This window comes from Pogoniulus pusillus, chromosome 10, assembly GCF_015220805.1.
Source record: "Pogoniulus pusillus isolate bPogPus1 chromosome 10, bPogPus1.pri, whole genome shotgun sequence".
NCBI lineage: Eukaryota > Metazoa > Chordata > Aves > Piciformes > Lybiidae > Pogoniulus > Pogoniulus pusillus.
In genome coordinates, this window is record NC_087273.1 from 11077382 (window position 1) to 11097145 (window position 19764).

Here is a 19764-nt window from a genome sequence, read left to right on the forward strand (position 1 = left end):
CTAATGCATTCATTTTATTCACCATATTTGAGTTGTCATAAAACTCAGCTATCTCATGAAATCAATAATAAGACTAAGTACATTTCTTGACATTTTATATTTCTATCTTCATTCATGTGGAAGAATCTTTATGAAATTGGAGGAAATATTTGCCCAACAGATTAACACAAATCTACTTTAATTTAGTAGAGTTCTTTTTTTCTGGTTTGCTCAACATAAGTATGAGGCAGAGGGTTTGCTGAATGTCTGCAGGTTGTTTTAGGCACTACCTACTCCATGTCTAGTGCTGAGCTACAAAAATTGGGATGATACTGTGTTAACGTGCTCACTCTTTAATATATAGTTTAAATTCTGAGCAGCTTCTACAATTTTTTTCATTATAAGAAATTCAGTGAATGCCATGTGCATTAAACTCATTCCCACAACAGAAAAAGATACGCAAGCTAAGTGAATCTACTTGACATGCTTAATTTCCATACAACCCAGATATTCCCTGTTCAAGGTTAGTGCAGAAAATGGCTCTTCCCCAATTCATTTTCCTCTTTAAGTGGTGCTACTTGAAAAGTGAGCAAACCTATTGACACAGCTTTTGTTTTGAGCAAGTTTAGGATTTTAATTATTCTGTTCAGATGACTGGTATCAGCTTTGTTATTTGTTAGCTTCAAAATATAAATCCTCAACACTCAGTTGATTGGTTGTGCTCTACTTATCAAATGTTATCAGTGTTTCATGTTATCATAATCTTGTACACTTATGAATTGCATCCTGGAACAAGAGGTTCTACTGAAATGTAACTGTACATTTTAGGCTTTGCTAGTGACACTAGAATAGTGTGGCTTTTCAATCCAGTCAACTTCACTTTGAGATCAATAGTAATCTGGATAACAGAATGGAGAAGAAAAATAGCTCAGTGAGTATTTCTTACTTGATGAAAATATTATTGCAGGTGATGTGGGGAAAAGTGCTATACCTGTAGCTAAAACAGGGTGCTAGAAACTGACCAGATGTTAGAGTTAAAATTGACTTTTCTGGAACCTTTGATCTTTTGGAAGATAGGGTTTGGTAAAAGCTAGTCTTTTGTAGTTGAGAACACCTCATGTTCCAACTACAGCTATTCCAGTCAAGAAGGTTCTCCCTGGAATAGTTTGCAGAGGTTGCCTCAGATCTGTCAACAAAGCTCCTTTTATAAGTCTGAATTAATTTCATTTGAGGCAAGCCACCACCTTCTTGCACAGTAGAGGTTTCAAACCTGGGGACTTTGTCTTAACTGTGTGGGGAAGTGAAGGGAATATGAGGAATCCTGACTTAGTGTTTCGATGAGTGTCCTAGCCCATGCCAAGAGCTATGCTCGTCATCCATGTCCATCTTACCCTTCAGCCAGCTCAGAAAATGGGCAAAATGAGCTTCTGTTAGAGTCAGATTGTCTCCTTTTATTGCATTGGAGTGTATCTTGACCTTAGTAGCTATCACTGTCAATCTATATTACTTATTTAGTGTATATAAATATATATAACAAAAACTCCCCAAGTCTGGTTATAGTTTATCCAATTTATTGTTGCATAACAAAATTACTAACTCTCTTTACAGCCTTTGCATAAGAGTTCTTTCTGATAGGGTCTAGTACAACTTTTGAAACAGTTCTGTTGTATCCAGTAGAAAATTGAGGCCTGAGATAATGTGAACCATAACATCTAACAAATAGGAATTATTTTGAGGACTTCAGTAAAGCTTTTCTACTTTTTAGGTGGGTTCCACATTTTCTCCAAGAACTTAATGATTCATTTCATTTATGAAATGTTGAGATATCTGAAGTAGTGTTTAAATATTCAAACAAAGCTAATGTTATTGACTACTTTCTTTGTTTTGAATCTAGTCTATCTTCTTAATTGCTAAAAAAACAGAGTAGTCATGTTCTGCAAGTATGAATTTGTACATCAAACTTACTACAGCACTTTTTCTTGAGTGATTCCTCAACTAACGGGAAGATCTCTCAGATATGCTCTTTCTGTTGGTTATCTCACAACTTGCTTTTCCTCATTTGTGATTCTTTGGTCTCCCTCAGAAGTCAGGCTAACCAGCCAACTCCCAATCTTTTCACCATGGGAGCAGCAAGCAGCTGAGTTCTGAATTTCACATCAAAGCTTCTTGCTCTGCTTCTGTCTCATTTTCCCCTTAACATTTCTTTTCACTGGGTATGAACCCTTAGAATCCTGTTCAGATCAGCCCCACAGATCTGTCAGTTATCTAAGAATCTCCACAGGTGGTAAATATTTATTACTTTCCTGGTGTCTGCATTGGTGTAGTGTTGACAGTCTAAAGAACTGTTCTCTGAGGACTATTGACATGGCAGTGCTAGAACAAGCAGCCATCTTTTTCATCTCACCATTTACATGAGTTACTTGGGATAATTAACACATTAAAATCTGGCCTCGGTTTTCTTATATGTACTAGAATCACATGGTGTGTACTTTATTCAGGGTACTTTTGAGTTGCTATGAAAGCTGAGTTTCTTTCTAAAATTAAAATTTGATTTTACAGATTTTTCTCTTTTTTTAGTACTGGAATATTCCACAACCTTTTTCTGTCTTATGTCTACCTCTTCCTTTTGTGGTTTTCAAAAGGACAATTTCACTTAGATGGTGCATTGTAAAGCTTGATTTTTAGTATTGCTGGTCGCATGAAAGTCATGAGAACTAAGGATGTGTACTTTTGGATTTGTGGCTTTCTCCAGTGTGCCAACTTCACAGCATTGAAAATGGACAAACTTATTAACTTTGAAGTTTGATCTTTAAATGAGTTGGATGGAAATAAATCATTAACTTATATGGCCATGGCAATCTCATGCCAGTTTGTGATAATCATGCCAAGCTATATTATGATAGTAAATGACAGTGAGGTTCCAAAGATCAGGGTGTCAACAATGCTTTTGCCATGGGTTATATTGATCTATCCTGTGTATTGTTTTGTGGCTTCTCTTATTCTGCCTAAAATTACATAGGCCAGTAGAACTCAGCTTTGCCATGGAGTGATGGAGGCTTGGTGCCAGAATAAACATAGTAGTCTTATGTAAATATTATGATATATAATGCTATATATTATGAGAGAGATGCATGTCTGTTAAATGCAGACAAACTGGTTTCTGAACCGATTTGACGTGTTTGTTACTGCATGGTTCTTCTATATGTGTTGGGATAAAAGTGCAAAGATGACTGGGCACTGTAATAATTTAAATCTCCCTGGACCCCTTATTGTGGAGTTTTATTAGATATTGAAACCCCAATATTCAAACTTACACCTCTATGGTAAATATATACTTCTACACCAGTAAATCTGACTTTAGCGTAACTATGGGTGGCCTAGCAACAAGCAGCAAAACAGAGCCTAACTAATGCCATCTCTTGGATAAATAATTTCAAAGTACATACTGAAATTGAGTCCTGTTTTGCAGCATGATTAGGTCATACTTGAGCTAGATTTTGTTCTACTCTAGCTGCCTGTTTGCTGTCTCTGATTTCATATTCATTCAAGGAGAGTCTCCTAGATACTGCTAATATGCAATCTGTCAACACTTGAGATTACTTAGAGATTTCCAGTGAGTATAGATCTATTTGTCTGATTAGTTAGTAGTGGGCCATGGCACTTAAAACACTGAAATGTCTATATACACTTCTGTTTAATTTCTGTGTAATGGCTTTGACCCATAGCATACTGCATGATTTTTGAGAGTTGATTACTGGAGAGAAGTGAAGTGCTAATAAGCTCTAGGTTAAAAAAATGTAGAAGCAAAATGCAGGATTTCCTTAAAGCGATAACAACTTTGGTATTAATTGATCTGTAACTTTATTATCTGTGGCTGCATGCTAAAATGAAGGTGAGGATTACCTACAATAGTAGAATCTGGCCTAGTTTTAATGAAAAGAGGGTGACAGTGGACAACTGCCAATAAAAGCAAGTGTGCTTTCCAGTGAAGATTATATGAATCTCTGAGCAGTAGTGCCATTTGTCACTTGTCACATAGAGACTGATGCATCAGCTGACCCACAGGGCTCTGTGTTGGGCTTATCTAAGGTATTTGAATCTCAATATTCTTTTCCTGCATTTTCCAGACAAATACTTACTAGTAATCAGATTTAGGAAAGTGGTTTCTTTTTGTTCAGAATATGAAATATGATCTAGGGTGGGGCTGGGTTATAGTCCAATGTACACTACTGAAAGCTAACAATGTACAGGACTAAAAGTCTGCACACAGTCTTTTCTTTTTTTCCAAAACCAAACTGGACTTTTAGTTCATCTCTGCATCACTTTTTGCTGATCATACACTTCTGCTTTTGATTATGATATAGCTCCAAACTCCACCAAAGATTAATATGATGATGTGAGTAGTGACTTGAATCTAATCTCATCTGTAAAACAGTGAGCTTCAGAGTTCTGAGCTCAGTATAGTAGCAAGAGAGCACCATATGTGGCTCAGATATTTAAATATTTGTGTAATCAAAAGAAAAAGATGGCTTCAAGACAATTCTTCATGTTTCACAAAAAAGCAGAACAGACATACAGATCCTGGTTCTATTTCCAGCTCAGAGATAGACTTTCTCTGTGACCTGGATTGAATTGGCCTCTCTACTTCTCTGTAAACTGGAATTTCCCTTTTATTAAAATGCTGTATGTATTATAAAATGTTCCAGTGACTTAACTACTATAAAACAAAGGATTCCAAAGAAATGTGAATATATCACATGTAAACTAGTGGTATGATTTAACCACAGATTTTGCTCCTATTTTTTGGTGAAGATCATTCATGATGTGTGAAGTATAGATCTCTTTATCATAGAATCGTAGAATCAACCAGGTTGATTCCAACCTATGCAACCAAGATCATCCAGTCCAGTCCTATCCACTCAACTAGACCATGTCAGTAAGTACCTTACCCAGTCTTTTCTTGAACAGCTTCAGGGATGGTGACTCCTCCACCTCTCTGAGCAGCCCATTCCAATGCTACACACTCTTTCTGGCAAGAACTTCCTCCTAACATCCAGCCTATACCTCCCCCTGGCACAATTTGAAACTGTGTCCCCTTGTTCTGTTACTGGTTGCCTGGGAAAAGAGACCAACTCCCATCTGACTACAGCCTCTCTTCAGGTAGTTGTAGACAGCAGTGAGGTCACCCCTGAGCCTCCTCTTCTCCAGGCTGCACACCCCCAGCTCCGTCAGCCTCTCCTCATAGGGCTTGTATTCCAGGCCTCTCACCAGCTTGGCCTTTAAGAACAGCTGGGTGGTCAATAGCAGGCTGTGGCTGAATTGGTTACCCTCATACTACAGCAGGAAAGAGATTTTTATCTTTACTTGGCATTACAGGTTCAGAATGTAATTCAGAAAATAAAGCAACTGTTTGGAGAACAGTGCAGTTTCTTAGGAAGTACAAAAATAAATTTCCATGCTATATAAAAGAAGAGCTTTGGAGTAATGGGGGGAAACATGCTTCCAGATAGTTCAAGAAATTCTGAATTGTTAATACTGAACGTTTACTGTGTTTAAAACTTGTGGTATTTTTCAACTGAAATCGATGTTCCAAAGGTCTACATGCTAAGTAATGCTGTTCTCTGAAGGACTGGAAAAGTCCGTGTCTGTCAGATTCCATCAGTTTAGATCCTAAAGCTTACAGACTCACACATTTCAATGGCATGTTAATGTGAAATTCATGGCAACAGTAACTGTCACCACTGTTACTGGAAATACGGCTGGAGAAAGAAGCTGTTGTCTTTTCCATTTGTTACAGTTGTGCAAGTGTTATATTGGCTTTGATTTTCAATAAAAATGCCCTCATTCAAGGTTATATTCTTGTCTGGGCAGGGTACGAAATGTTTTGCAGCACTCTTGTTGACTTGAATTAAAAAATTCAGCAGGGCAATGAAGACCAACCAGGAGCATGACTAGGCTGGTGGGTGGGCTGGAAAGATTGTAGTCCCAACAGCAAATGGTTACCTGATATATGTCAATATACATAGGCAGTTGTTCAGTTGCACTCATAAACTGCAGTTGGTTCAAGCAAACAGTGCTTGTGTTTTGTGCTAAACTAAATCTGGCCCTTCATAACTTTTTGAATGAGGGTGTTGTTTGTCAGGGTTGTACATACTTTTTGGTTTTGCCTAGAGCTAAAAAAAGTCAGGTCTGATGTGTTGCTTTGGAGAAGGTAATAGGCAAGGAACAGAAATTGCCAAGGAGCCCATTGGTCTAGAGTTACTTTTAGGATCACCAGTTTGCACATGATGAGACTTTTGTTGTCAAAAATATTTTTTTCCTAACTTGTTTGAAGTCACTGCGTTGACTATTTCCACCTCTCTGACATGCTACCCCAGGGATTGCTACCTTTGGTGGCAGAGGATGAGGATGGATCTGTGTAACAGTTTATTTGCCAGTTCTGCTTACCCAATAAATAAAAGTGGTTTCCGGCAGTCCTAGTAAGTGTGGCTGCAGTGCTCTCTAGTGGTTAGTAGCAGTCGATGATTTCTGCTGCTTTTAATAGAAATATTTTACCACTGATTGATCTCAGTATTTATGTTACAACTGTCTTGATAATTAATAGTGAAGTTTTTATCTTCGGGACTTCTAGGACCTAGAGACGTTATTCTAAAATACAAACTTATGGAAGCAATGGTGTAAATCAGAGAAAAGTGAGGTGTTAACATTATTGAGGTAGAATTTTTAACAAACAGTAAAATTCAACATTGTCTTTTATTATTTTAAAAATCATGAAAGAGTACAAAGAGAAGAATGAGAAATAAGTAATAAGCAGCAGTCTGACCATAAAAATTAACCTGACTCTATATTCTCCATCAGCTGTACCTTTAGTAGGACTAATGATTCTATTCACTAATGCAACTAGCTTAAGTAGTCACAGGGCAGAACAGATAACATTCAGAAGACTTTAATACTGCTTAAAGGCAAAACATAATATACAGAGTAACCTCCTTAACCTAGTAAAAAAATAGTATGCCCAGAAATTATAGATTTGTTCAAAGATTTTGAAAAGATAAAAGAATACAACTGGACAAACTCAGTGGCTAGTGACTGTGATTAAGGTTTTTATTAAACTATAATAGAAATGTATATTAAAACTATTTACAATGCATTTCACACTACATTCTTTAAGAGACACATGCGAGTGTCTGCCATGTGAATACAAAGAGGGCTCAAATTCTGTCTTCAGTTACATCTGTAAGGTACCTTGGGCATCAGCAGTAGCTGAATACAGCAAAGAGCAGGTGAGGCAGGTGTTACCAAGGGTAAGAGTTTGGTCCCTCTGTATGTGTAAAGAAAAAAAAAAAAAAAAAAAAGGTAGATTTGACCCATTATTTCACTTTCTGTACAGCTCAATCCAACTCCCACTGACATAAATGGGAATCATGTAATTGACTTGCAGATGGGCATTTGAGCATGCCTTAGGCCCTGGCGTGACAAGCTCATGCTGTGAACATTAGTGGAAACTAGCAATTATATAGCTTTGTCACATAAATATACATTTACAAACAGTGGTACTTAGATACAAGTTTCTCTATGGAAACAAATTTCTTTATGTGGAAAATAAACTTTCCCATGCAATTTCCATTCATCTAGCAGTGACAAAGATAAAATGTCTGACTGTCACAATTTGCTGTATTTAACAAGTGTCACTAACTGCCAGGCCAGGCACACAGGTGATGTTTCTTGTTCCTGTGAAAGTCCACACCAAAACATCCAGCCCTCAATATTTATCATACTCTGGCAAAACTCACTTTTTTAATTCATGCTCCAATGTTCAAGGCTTATCTTTCAAATTAGTGCAAGACCCTGAAGGAGTACAGCAGGGAACTGTGAAATAAAGTTGAAACCTTGTGGGATGTAAACTGCATGTGACGTGACACAAAGAAATTACAGCATCACAGAGACAAGACTCCTAATGTATAGATTTGACTAAAGTATTAGGTCTCTATAAAGCCTTTAAAAATGTATTAATTTCTTCTAAATGAGGCATTTTTTTTCTGTCAAAGCTCTGCTGTTTTGTCATGCGTAGCTGCAAGGAGTACTGATCACACCACTTGGGCAACATCCTCCAGTTTTAAGACTCTATCTGACTCTTTCTAATCTTTCTGTATAAGGGCTTGGAAAATCAGTTACCTGGTACCTAGAAAGTCCTCTGGTTTTGTCAGTTCGTGCCACTGCCAGATGAAATACATTAGAGTTCAAAAGTTTATATGCACACAATTGTCAGAGGGTGAGGCATAAAATCAAGATTCTGTCTGCTCTTCTACAGAGAAATCATCTGGTCATCAACAGAATATTTTCCTTTATCACTAGCCCACTTGTATTCTGTGAAGATATGAGAGTAATCTGCTTTTAACTTTAAACCACTATTTAAAAATCAGTATAATCTCCAAACCCAACATTATTTCCTCCTCCTTTCTTTTATTATATGAGAGAATAGAAAACCTAGACATTCGACAGCTAATATTGGTGTGTGACTTTTTGGAAGAACAGATGGAGAGCCTCACTGCTGTTTTTATTAGAAGAGGTAGGGTTGATAGTGATTTTTGGACATGTCAATAGGTGTGACAAGTTACTGTTTTCAGAAGGGGAACTCAAAAAGGAAGGAATATGTACTTCACATATTAAACTGTGCTGTAGAGTGACTTTAAAAGAAAGTATGTCCATGTCAGAACAAGTAGAATAATAACTTAAATGTCTTCACCAAGGCAGGTATTATAAATTAGTGGAGGAGATTATTTCTGTGCCTTTAGACTTAAATATAAATTTTCACAGTGGCTTTAATGGACTGAATTCTGAACTGACAAAGTGCTTAGCTCCATTTCAACTTGTTTCTTGTGTAATCCACATTGATGGCTTTAGTTACACAGTAAAAAACGGGGAGAATATGAGACCCAAACTGAAATAATTAAACACACAACTAATGATTAAATTAATGGCTATTATCCACTTGCTGGGTCTGAAAATGTTGAATTCTGAAGGCAATGAATTTCAGGCAAAAACCAGCTTGGCTTTTTTCATATTTTCACCTATCTACACTAAGAAACAAATGAGCAATTTCTGCAAACAGGACACACAAAGCCATGACACAAAAGCAGTGTAATCTGACTTTGCTCTTGGGCAGAGTAAAGCACTATATAAATAATGTGATTACTCTTAAGTTTCTTGAATTACAGCAATCTGTGCTTTTAAGGTTCTTAAAACAGTAGTTTCAAGGGTTTAGGTTTGTAGCAATATATACAGATACAGGTGTATGACAGTGTTTAAATGATAGGAACTGTATTTCTGTGTATGTTTTAATCTTTGTAGTGGAATAGATTCTGCAGGATATATGTGTACAGATATGTAATGAATATAATCACATACTGTATAGCTGTGTGAACCTTTGAAAAATGCAACATGTTCATTTTTTTCAAGTCAGAGGGAGGAATCTAGCATTTCTGCACAGTAGTTATAGTTTCATGTCATACCAAAGCTTTGCTGAACACACAGGATAGCAAAGAAATACTGAGATCTTCATGTAAATGACACATCACTACACCGTGATAGCACTATAGTTGATTTGCTGTGTTGTTACCACGAATTACTAGTTGCAACATACTAGCAAGAATACACCTTTATATACATATACTTTATTCATATTAAATATGTATCTCATCAGTTAGTATAAGAATTACATTTCTGTATCTCAGGCGTTCAAGGAATAAAAAATGCAAGGATGATACAAATCCTGAAGCTAACTTTTCTGTTTATCTGAAAGTACCTACAAACTTTCTGGGAGGTGTGTGTTTTGGAGACAGGCTGTTATTTTTCTGCATAGCTGTGACATACTACATACATATAGTCTACGCTGTATGCATATGAATACAAGTATGTAACAGTAGCCCTGGAGTTCATCATTGTTGCTAAATTGTATACTTTTTTTTTTCCCTTTAAATCTGGGGGGTGGGGGGAATCAGGAGAAATACCTTGGTAGAAAAACGCTTTCAATTTCCACTGTAATAATATATTATGGATAATCATTAGATGAGTCTGAGATAGGACTATCTTGGTGACAAATAATTTCACTTGGCAGAAATGCTGCAGAGTATCAGAATGCCTTATTCTACTTTTAATAAAGGACTATGAAACTCAGTATCACTGAACATTTTGAAACATTTGCTTCATCATTTGTTAACTTCTGGTATGTTTTATCTAAATGCTGAGACTGATAAAAGAGGTTGTTTTCACTGTAAGTCTGATCAACCTCTTACAAGGAGGAATTGATAATGCCCTAGGAAGAATTTATTGCCATTTCCAACTAGAATTTTCTGCATTACTGTAACAGAAGCAAGCTCCCACATTTCAAAGTATGACCCCAAATGTATTATTTTTGCCTAATGCCCGTACTGATTTTAACTGGAAAATTATTATTAGATGTTTAAAAATAAAAAAGAAAGACATTTTCTCTGTCGGCAGATGAAGTTACACCTACTGCTGACCTGTCTTAGATAGCTGACCCTGATCTCTTAGTTTCTGTATTACTCTTCTGGGGATTGTGTTAGGTGTCTATTTTCTTGAACTGGTTCCTAATTCACAACCATTTTTATTAGTCATCTTCATTTAAATAAAAGATCAGTGTTGGGTTTTTTTACTAGTGCAAGTTAATGGCTTGCTTACTGTTCTGAACGTTAATGCCTCATGTGCAACTGGCAGATCTCTGTGGCATTATTGTTTCCTACTCCTTTTAAGACATTGTGATTAATGATTGTTAACATTAACTAATGATTTAAAAAAAAATAAAATATGTTAATATAGGACTGCCTTCAAAGTGGTTGTAGCCATTTCGTAACAGCACTGGCCTACAGAATCAGTCAGTGACACTGTCATTTTCATCTCTTGCTCTTGCAGTCACATTCTCTACTTTTCCTTCCCATGATTCAGTCTGTTGGTTAGAATTCCAAATGAAGTTAAAATCAGCATATGAAAATGATTCTGTTTATTTTCCATTCCTCTGTGTGCTTTTTGCAGCTTCTTCAGTGTAAGCAATTCTTCCATGGCAGTCTGTCAGTTATGTTGTAATGTCAACCTTCAAGCACTTTCCATTATTTATGGATAAACACTTCTACAAAAAAAATCCTAAGATCCTCATTGTCTTGTAATTTATGAAGGTTTTAAAAATACATCCAAATGTAAGACATTTGCTAAGACATTCCTCTAATATGAAAAAACCTCTACTGTGTGCACAGATTCTGGGGCTTTCACACTTCAAAGCCCAGCATAGTATATGCTGGATTAGGCTCCCCAGAATTAGTCTCAATCCTTCCTCTGAACCTCTGGGAAGAGAACAGGCAGGACTGCACATGACTTAGAACAGCATAATTGGAAGAGGACTAAAAAAGGTGCAAAATGCAGTAGTCTTTAAGGTACTGGCCACAATATGATCACTAACAACTATATACATCTATAAAGTAATAGGCTCTCAGGGATAGCTGAGTAACTGCACTCGTACGTTCTTGAGGAACAGGGTAGCAAAAACTACCCTTGCAGATCTTTTTCCATCTCACCTGGATGTAATAAACATATATCTGCATATAACTTTGTCATATACATGGGCATGCTGTAGCTTGGCACGTGGAAAAATAATAGAAGTGGCAAAACATAAGCCAAATTCATACAGTGTTTAGCAAGATGCAGTACTCCCCTATTACTATGTCTTCTGTGTGAACATATGCCTGTGGTTGTTCAGCCAGCATCTCAGTTCCGTTTGGCTTGATTGCTTTCTCCATTAATCAGATTCTTCTCTTGCTGTTCAGCTAAGGATTGCCATTTTTGTCTATTTTTCCTACAGCCATCCAGTAAGGGGTAGCAGGCCTCTGACACATGTGTTAGGGCCTGAAATAAAGTAAGAATATATAAACCAGATTACATTTAACAACAAAGTAAGTGTCCTTAAAGATGACTGTGATCAAAATATGAGATCTATCTGTAACTGAAATTGAACTAACATTCTGAACTTCTAGGAGGGCTTCCTGCTGCACATCAAACATGAAATATAATCAAGTATTTTTAATGATGTGCCTGCATTGCTGTATCAGAGTGAAGGAAAACTGATTCCAATATTTAATGTTGAATTGAAAAAAGAATTTAAAAAAAATCATGAGCATTGTTTCTTTTCTGATGAGATGAGATCTCTCTGAAGAAACTCTCACTACAACAGAGAAGTGGTAAAGCTTCTACCCAAAGCATCTATTTCTGCATGCTGTGGAGAGTCTTATGTGACACGTTCCTCTCCACACTGACTTTTGTCTTTCCCTGTGAGCACCATTTCTAGCTGAGTGGGTTTCCTCAGTTACTGAATGTATTGCAAAACCACAAAGATGACAATTCCAGATCATCCTTTTGTGGCCAGTGTTTTCTATCTCTGTCTATTAGAAGGCTAGAGTGAGCAGTTTATTTGGGGCTAGATATTTGCAGTTCTTTCTTAGGCACCATACCTCATACAGCTGCAAACAAACAGCATCTATGAATCCAACCTGCATGCTGGGAATTTTATTTTTCTTCTCTCTGTTCATTAGGTCCTGCAAATAAGAAGTAAACAAGCTCTGTGTTTAAATGCATTAGATAAAAACCCCAACCAAAACCTAAGAGACAGGCTGGGATTAAAAGCAGGGACTTAAAAAGCACAGCAAGCTCAGCTCAGCAGGGTATCAGTACATGTGTCGTAATGCAGGTAATTTGACTGCCTGACTTGCTCTGGGAGATTACCTCTGGACTGACAGAGCCCAAATAGACAAGCTCACTGTTACTGGATAAGTTGCAAATAGGTACCAATTTAGGAATGTATTTTCAAGACAATTTAGTAATACCAATTTAGAAGAAATAAGGCTGTCTGCTCTTCTGGCTCAGAGATAATAGCACACCACTGGTGTTTGGGAACTGCAGGAGAAAACTACTAGGAAGATGGAGAAGAAGTTGGTCCTATATTCTGGTCAGTGGGAGAAATTGTGGCTTTTGAAAGGAATGTTAAGTGCTGTTTGTAGAAGAAATTTTGAAAGAGGTGATTCTGCATGATTCTGCCACTTACTGTTGGTTCTATGTTGAGTTCCTTCCGCTCTTTGTCTCCTTGATCAAAGAACTCAGTAGCTACAAGCTCAGCAATCTGTAAGATATTTCACACATTAACAACTGTAGGAGTTTGTTTGCTACCTACAATCAAAACCGTTTCCTATCTCTCCTCAGGATATGTCAAATTGGGACCCTCCAAAATAAGACTCTCCAGTTTAACAGCTAGCTTTGTGCACAGATATGCACAAAGAGAACACCTGCATATGCTGATACTTACTCAGACAACACAAAATGAATAAAATGTCACGTAGGCACTGGTAACAGCTGGAACAATCAACACACAGGTAAAGGTCAGCTGATGCTAGTGTGTTGATTTATCAACTGACTGCCCTGTAGTAACACAGAAATGTTGGAAAGCACAAAGATTCCTGATTTACCTACAGATGATGGTGATATAGCTGAATGCATAGATCTTGCTACAAGATCTGAGCAAGTCTTCACCCCACATATAGCACTCTGAAGGATTGCCTCCTAAGACTGCATTCCACCACTGTCTTAGCAATCAGGACTAGATGAAGGAGGGAAAAGGTGTTAAGTGGAATTTGTATTTAGCAAATCTTAAAATTAAGCATATACCCGTTGCTGAACTGGCCATGGTTTGGTGATGGCCGATAAATCACATGCGGTCATCAGCATTGCTCTGTAGAGAAAAACAGAAAGAAATCTCTGAATGACTGTATGATGGAAGTCAGGTGATTAGTAAAATAGAATATAAAGGAACAACAAAGTCAGAAAAACAAGTTAAATTAAAGCAAAGTTATAAAGCTGGCCAAGGCTCGATGATGTGGTAGACTTTCACCTCTCTGAAATGGGCACACAGAAGTTAGTAAATGTGGACTGACTGGCTCATTTGGTGGACTCTGGCCAAATTAACTCTTTTGTTCTATTTGTTCCAGGACATACCACATTTATTTATTTCTGCCCAGAGAGGCTGCAGAGTGTACTTCTCCGGAGATGTTCAAAACCCACATGGAGGTGTTCCTGTGCAGCCTGCTCTAGGTGATCCTACTTTGGCAGGGGGTTTAGACTTGATGATCTCTGGAGGCCTCTTCCAATCCATAGCATTCTGTGATTCTATGATTTCTGGCATTAGCAGTGACTGCCATCTTATTGACAGTGTGAAGGCCAAGGACTGAGATAGGTATAGACAATAGAACATGACTAAATTAGATGGGTCTTAAAAGGCACTGAATTTGAAGTAGGGCATCCTTCCTTTCTGAGACAGCCTGTGTAAGCCTGCTCTTCTGCAGCTGTGCATTACAATATGTGTGTCTCTAGTTTCAACCTCTGTTTTTCATACTGCCATCAAGGAAAAAGCAAACTACCTGTCCTGCATCTGTGGTTACTGGTTCCAGCAATTCAATATTTCAGTATGAAATATCAACAACAAAAAGCACATGATAGCTGGAGAGGAACTCTATGCTCTTTCAGAAGAACAGAAATCTCATGTGCAAAGTTTATTATACAGCTTGCAGACTTTAGTAAGTTAGACTTAGGAAGTCTTTCAGGAAGACTGACCTTTGAGTCAGTCCCAGTTTGTACAGGCTCAGAGAACACAGATCTATTGGTTTTAATGAAATTCACAGCAAGATGGCATGGAAGACTTGCAACTTGAATGACTTCTTAATCATTCTGCATTTACTTACAAAAAAAGCTCCTTCTGTGTAGGATCTTCCCAATTAAATTGCTTCTTCCTTAGAAGTTCAAAAAATTCTCCTCTCCTCCTTTAAAATAAGTAAACCAAAAAGATTTTGTAGGGCGCTGAGACAATCCAAACATCCAGCAATGACCCTCCAGCCAGGCTGGCCTCTGACTTACTTTATGTATAGTGCTAGGTCTGTGGCAAGAATGGCTTGTTTTATCATCTTCAGTGTGGCCTTGTATTCTTCTATGGAAAGGCTGCTGAGAATCTGATTTCCCTTTACGAAGAAAACAAAACCAGTGTTACAAGTAAAATGGGCAACAGCACATCAGTTTGCTAGAATGTCTCTTAGATACCAAAGCCTTACGAGTTGCTTGCTGAAATCTGATGTCATTCGTTTGCCCTGCTTCCTTTCACAGATTCCCCAATTTAAAAATAAAAATTCCAATCTTCTTGAGTAATGACAGAAAGCCACCCAGCAACAGCACCATAGTTGACTAATACAAAATGAAACTGCAAGCAGAGCAGCATCAAAGCCTTTAAGTCCGCTTCATTCATCAAAATGAAATTTGCCACTAGCTATATTGTAGCATTTCCCTTTCTCCACCCTCCCTGAAGCAGAACTATGAAGAGATTCCAGCACCTGCCTGTACACCTCATGTCAATGAAAATATTGTCCTTTTCTGAAACAACATAAATAACATGCTCAGAAACCCACTGTTAACTCAAAGCACTAACGATGGAGCTGGTGAAATGGCAGCTGGCCTTCACTTTTTACCCTGTATTATCTTGACTGAATAGGAAAGAATCATTACAATACAAAGGCTGGAAGTGCCATACTGGAGATACAAAATGAGTGGTGAAAATACACTGCTTTGAAATGATTGTGCGTGCTGAATAACTGCTCTTAGAATTAGTTAATAATAATATAAACCAAGAAGAATGCAGTTTTATTTGTATATTTACTTGACTTAGGTTTGGCTTCACTTTGGAATGTCAACATCAGCAGTGTTTGGCATGGGCTCATCAAGACTGCTTTGTGTATGTCTAGGCCAGAATGCTTTTTCAAATGAGAGCAAGGACTTGGGTTTGTTTGGTGATTCATAAGAGGTCATGAAAATGGCAACAAAGCCTTTTTTTCCCCCCTTTGCTCCAAGGAAGCAGGTACTCCAGAGGATATTAGCAAGGCTTCCCTTATCAGGCAACACTTGGAAAGGTTTGGTGGCACTCAGCAATGGAATTGTGATTTCAAAACAGCTGCATTTGCTTTCTTTACCCAAAAAGGAATAAAGATCTCTTAGGAATGTATAAGGGTGGGAATGTGTCCAAAAGCTAAAAATAAGAAGTAAAATAGGGAATAGTTTTCTTCAGGATACAGGAAAATGTGGCACTCACTGGACTGTTGAGGATCATAAGGCATTGATCAAAATGGTGATGCTCCATGATTGAGTGGCAATACAGCTGAGCCAGTGGGTGTTCACTTCTGAGGAGTAAAAGGACCCATTAGATAGAGAAGCCAAATTAAACATCATACTAACCTAGAAATAACTTCCATTTTAATGTTTTCTTATCATTAGCAATTTACTCTTCCTCCCCCATGCTTGTGTTTGTCCAGTTCCTTTCCCCTTCTGTATAACTGGCCAAACAAAATGAATGCACAGTTAAAAGACAATGCTCTCACTTTGTCAGAGCACCAGGAACTGGTTTTCTACCTTCTGTTACCTGTAGAGACCAGCTGCACACAAGGAGTGAAGGGTTTATAGAATTAAAGCTCTTCTATGAAAAGGAAAGGTAACAAGAAGGATCCATCCACAAGCAAAACATGATGGTTTGGGACATTTTAAAACATTTTAAACTCCTGACAAGCACATTTAGCTCAACCACTGAGCTCTTAAATCATACTGCAGACCTCATTGGAAGCCTACTGCTACCAATGGAAAACCCCTGCTGACCTCAGTGGACTCTGGTGCAGGGCATAAAATGTTAAGCAAGTAATCTCCCAGCATTAGTAACTGTACTGGTACTTCATCACCACTCTCTTCATGACCAAACTACTGCACCATCCTTGCCTACATTTTGCCTAGCATAAAAAAGGGAAACAAGGCTTCTGCTTGTAGGTTCTACAGTGAAAACCACCATGAAAGCAACTGTGTGAATGCAGAATTTAAAGTTCTCTTAGTCTAGAAAATACAGTTTTCCATTTCAGTAGCTTTAGTCATAATACCGAAAGACCTCCTCCCTGAGAATGTGCAATTTAGCTCATTCTCCGTTGCATAATACAGTTCTTAACTTTTGCTGCTGTATCTTCATTTTCAGCCTCTGATCCCACATTGCTTACATCATCTCTTCAACTGAATTGAGATACTTCTGGAAGTCTGTTTTGCTGTTGGTCCTGAATCTGTTACTCTAATTATAATCTGACCTACAAATGTTTAATCATGTAAGAAATTCTATTTTAACATATAGTTCCATGGGACCTTTTGTATGGGTAAGGATCATTCACATGAATTAATGGTTGCAGGATTCAGTCCCTGTGTCACTGAGTGCACACAGAGACTCAAATAAATGTCATAAGAGGAGCCTCAGGGGATTTAAGAAGCACAAAAATGCGGAGAGAAAGATGGAAAGACAAACAAAAACAGGGAAAGGAAGATTAAAGGCTGCAAGCCCCTGAGGATTATGGGCTGGCTGCCCAGGACCTCCTCTGAGACCACTGCAAGAGTATAGAGCAAGTATGCTTGTGTTTTTCTGCAAGGAAACAAATTGTAGGATGGTGCCAACACATGCTGGGTGAAATTCCCATTGAATTAAGTGGGATGCATAGTGTGTCCCTTAAAGTTCATCCTGACTCTAGAGAGAAATATGTGAGAAATATCTTAGGTTATCTTCCCAAGTACTGCACCAAGCCAGAGCTTGCTCGTACTTCCAGACTCTGGCTGTCTGGGAAGACACAAGTGCTACAAATATACTCATGTACTTCTTCTGTAGTACAACACAGTTCTGTTAAACCACCATGCCAGGCCCAGGGACGTAGTGGTTTGGTTATTCAGGTTTCATATTGTGCTTGCCTACTTTACATGTGGGTTTGGAAGAAAAAGAAAATAAAACCCCAGCATATCTAGCAAAAGACCTTTAAGCAGTTAATTTCCTGTAATTTCTGCTACCAGAACCATTTTAATTTTTGAAACTTAGTTGCAAAATAAAAGAATCATATACTAAATATCCACTCTCCCTGTCTCCAAGAGAGAAGCAAAAAGGATCTGTTCCTGGAAAAAAATAACTTTTCATTCAGACTTAAATGAGGGATTTAAAAACAAAATTCATGCAACTTTCTATTGAATTATTAAGCTGTAATCATCTCTGCTTGACAGCATGTGCAAATGTTAGATTTTGCTGTCTATGACACTTTCCCAGGACATTTCTGAGAGGAGATGACGCATCTCCAGATGTCTTCCAGGAAATTTATTTTTAAATAACTGAAGAAAAAATAGCTAGCTGGTTCAAATCACTGCAAGGCTGCAGTGGCTGCTGGAATCCCCTATTAGGGCACTAGAAAAAGGTTTTTCTTTTGTGGAGTTTTGGGGTTAGTTTGGGGTTTTATGTTTTACATATCTGTCTTAGTGTTATTCAGAAGATATATCTGAAAGCATGAATTCTGCTTCAGCTTATTTTCTGCCTTTCAGTGTCCTCTGCCTCAAGCAAACTTTTCCTCCCCTAGTACCTTACTTTATATACAGTGAGAACAGCAGACCACTTCTTCCAAAGGTAGCTTCAAAACCACTCTCCAACTCTGCCAGAAAAAGATACAAATCTATATTTCTGGGTATCTTTTCCCCATCTCTGGTCAGATCAGGACACATTGCCATATCACAGTAATCACATTATACCATGTTTAAAGTCAAGCTATTTATTTAATCAAAGAAGCATAGACTTAATTGAAGCAATTACAAAATTCACTGGAAAACACAGTTTGGGCAGATCTGAAAATGTTAATTAAAAAAAAAAAAAACAAGAACTTTTAGTTATAAATTAAAATATGGAGAACATTTTGGAAGAGGTCACATGCTTCATTTTGCTAACTTCCAAAGTGAAACATTTTATTTAGTAAAAATTGTTTGAAGGTTCCTAATCACACTTTTACTTTTTCACTTTTTTTTTCCTGTAATTCCAGAATTCATCAAAGCTAAAGAGTACAGATAATTCCAAATCAATTTTCAGTGTGATGTGAAATATGTATCTTATCCAAATCAACTTAAAATTCTGGAAAAACATGGCTAAATTTGAGTAAAACAATCAAGAGTTCAAAATGGCAGGGAGGCACCTTTGTGTCAAATGGCTGCAGATCTCAGCTCTATGCTAGCCCCAGATGGACAGGAAACAGCTGGTTGGGCAGGGAGCAATCTGAAAAGCTGGTACTGTCTCTTAGAAGCTGGGACCTTTTGCTGTCACTGCATGGGAAGTGGGGGATGGGACATCCACAACAGGAGCAGGAAGATCCTGTCCCTGCACAGTCTACAGAGTTCCCTTCATCTGCCATCCTGGTTAGTGCAGCTGAGGTTCTGTATTTTTACTTTGGACCCCTTGAATGTTTCAGGTTGTTCTTGCACTTACTGCTTTATAAAAACATGCTCCTTTGCACAGCCTCACATCATCAAATCAATTCAGTAGTACTTAGTTTAGCTGTGTAATTTTGCTAATCATTCATTTTTATTTAACTTCTCTCAGACTCACCTTTGTATGTAAGAGTTGTTCACTCCTCTGTGATCCAAATCATGGCTTAGAGTTGCTATCAGCAGTGCCAGTGTTTCTAAGTCAGTCAGTTTGCTCTGTATGTGAAGAGTAATGTAAAAAGTGAGTTAATTTTGTGTTTCTCCTAGGAAGATGTCCCCCAGTGCTTGCTTTCCCCCTCAAATTAGAGAAAATTCAAAGATTTCTTTTCAATGCTGTCTGACTCCAGAATCTAGGACATGGGCATCAGTGTGGAGTGAATCCAA

General features: G+C 37.8%; 1 protein-coding gene and 1 long non-coding RNA gene across 10 annotated transcripts in view; one reads left to right on the forward strand and one right to left on the reverse strand.

Annotated features, from left to right (window-relative positions):
- The window catches only part of LOC135178722 (uncharacterized), a 52280-nt gene that overhangs the window by 4193 nt on the left and 28323 nt on the right, over positions 1 to 19764 (forward strand). Inside the window, exon 3 of one of the 5 annotated variants that reach the window (XR_010303711.1) lies at positions 14025 to 14311. The exons of 2 other annotated variants lie outside the window; for them this stretch is intronic. This is a non-coding gene — a long non-coding RNA (uncharacterized LOC135178722). Of the gene's footprint in view, positions 1 to 8027; positions 8106 to 13242; positions 13769 to 14024; positions 14312 to 19764 lie in introns of those variants that run through there. 2 more of the 5 variants (XR_010303707.1, XR_010303712.1) reach the window with 2 other exon arrangements.
- Positions 6714 to 19764, reverse strand: part of PDE5A (phosphodiesterase 5A) — a 58369-nt gene continuing 45318 nt past the window's right edge. For all 5 annotated transcript variants that reach the window (XM_064149887.1, XM_064149886.1, XM_064149885.1 and 2 more), the window contains exons 14-21: positions 19502 to 19596; positions 16166 to 16253; positions 14947 to 15047; positions 14775 to 14852; positions 13705 to 13768; positions 13088 to 13162; positions 12498 to 12581; positions 6714 to 11895 (exon numbers count right to left, since the gene is read on the reverse strand). In XM_064149887.1, coding sequence (XP_064005957.1) covers positions 11758 to 11895; positions 12498 to 12581; positions 13088 to 13162; positions 13705 to 13768; positions 14775 to 14852; positions 14947 to 15047; positions 16166 to 16253; positions 19502 to 19596 — 723 coding nt within the window. In that variant the 3' untranslated portion in view covers positions 6714 to 11757. The remainder of the gene's footprint in view (positions 11896 to 12497; positions 12582 to 13087; positions 13163 to 13704; positions 13769 to 14774; positions 14853 to 14946; positions 15048 to 16165; positions 16254 to 19501; positions 19597 to 19764) is intronic.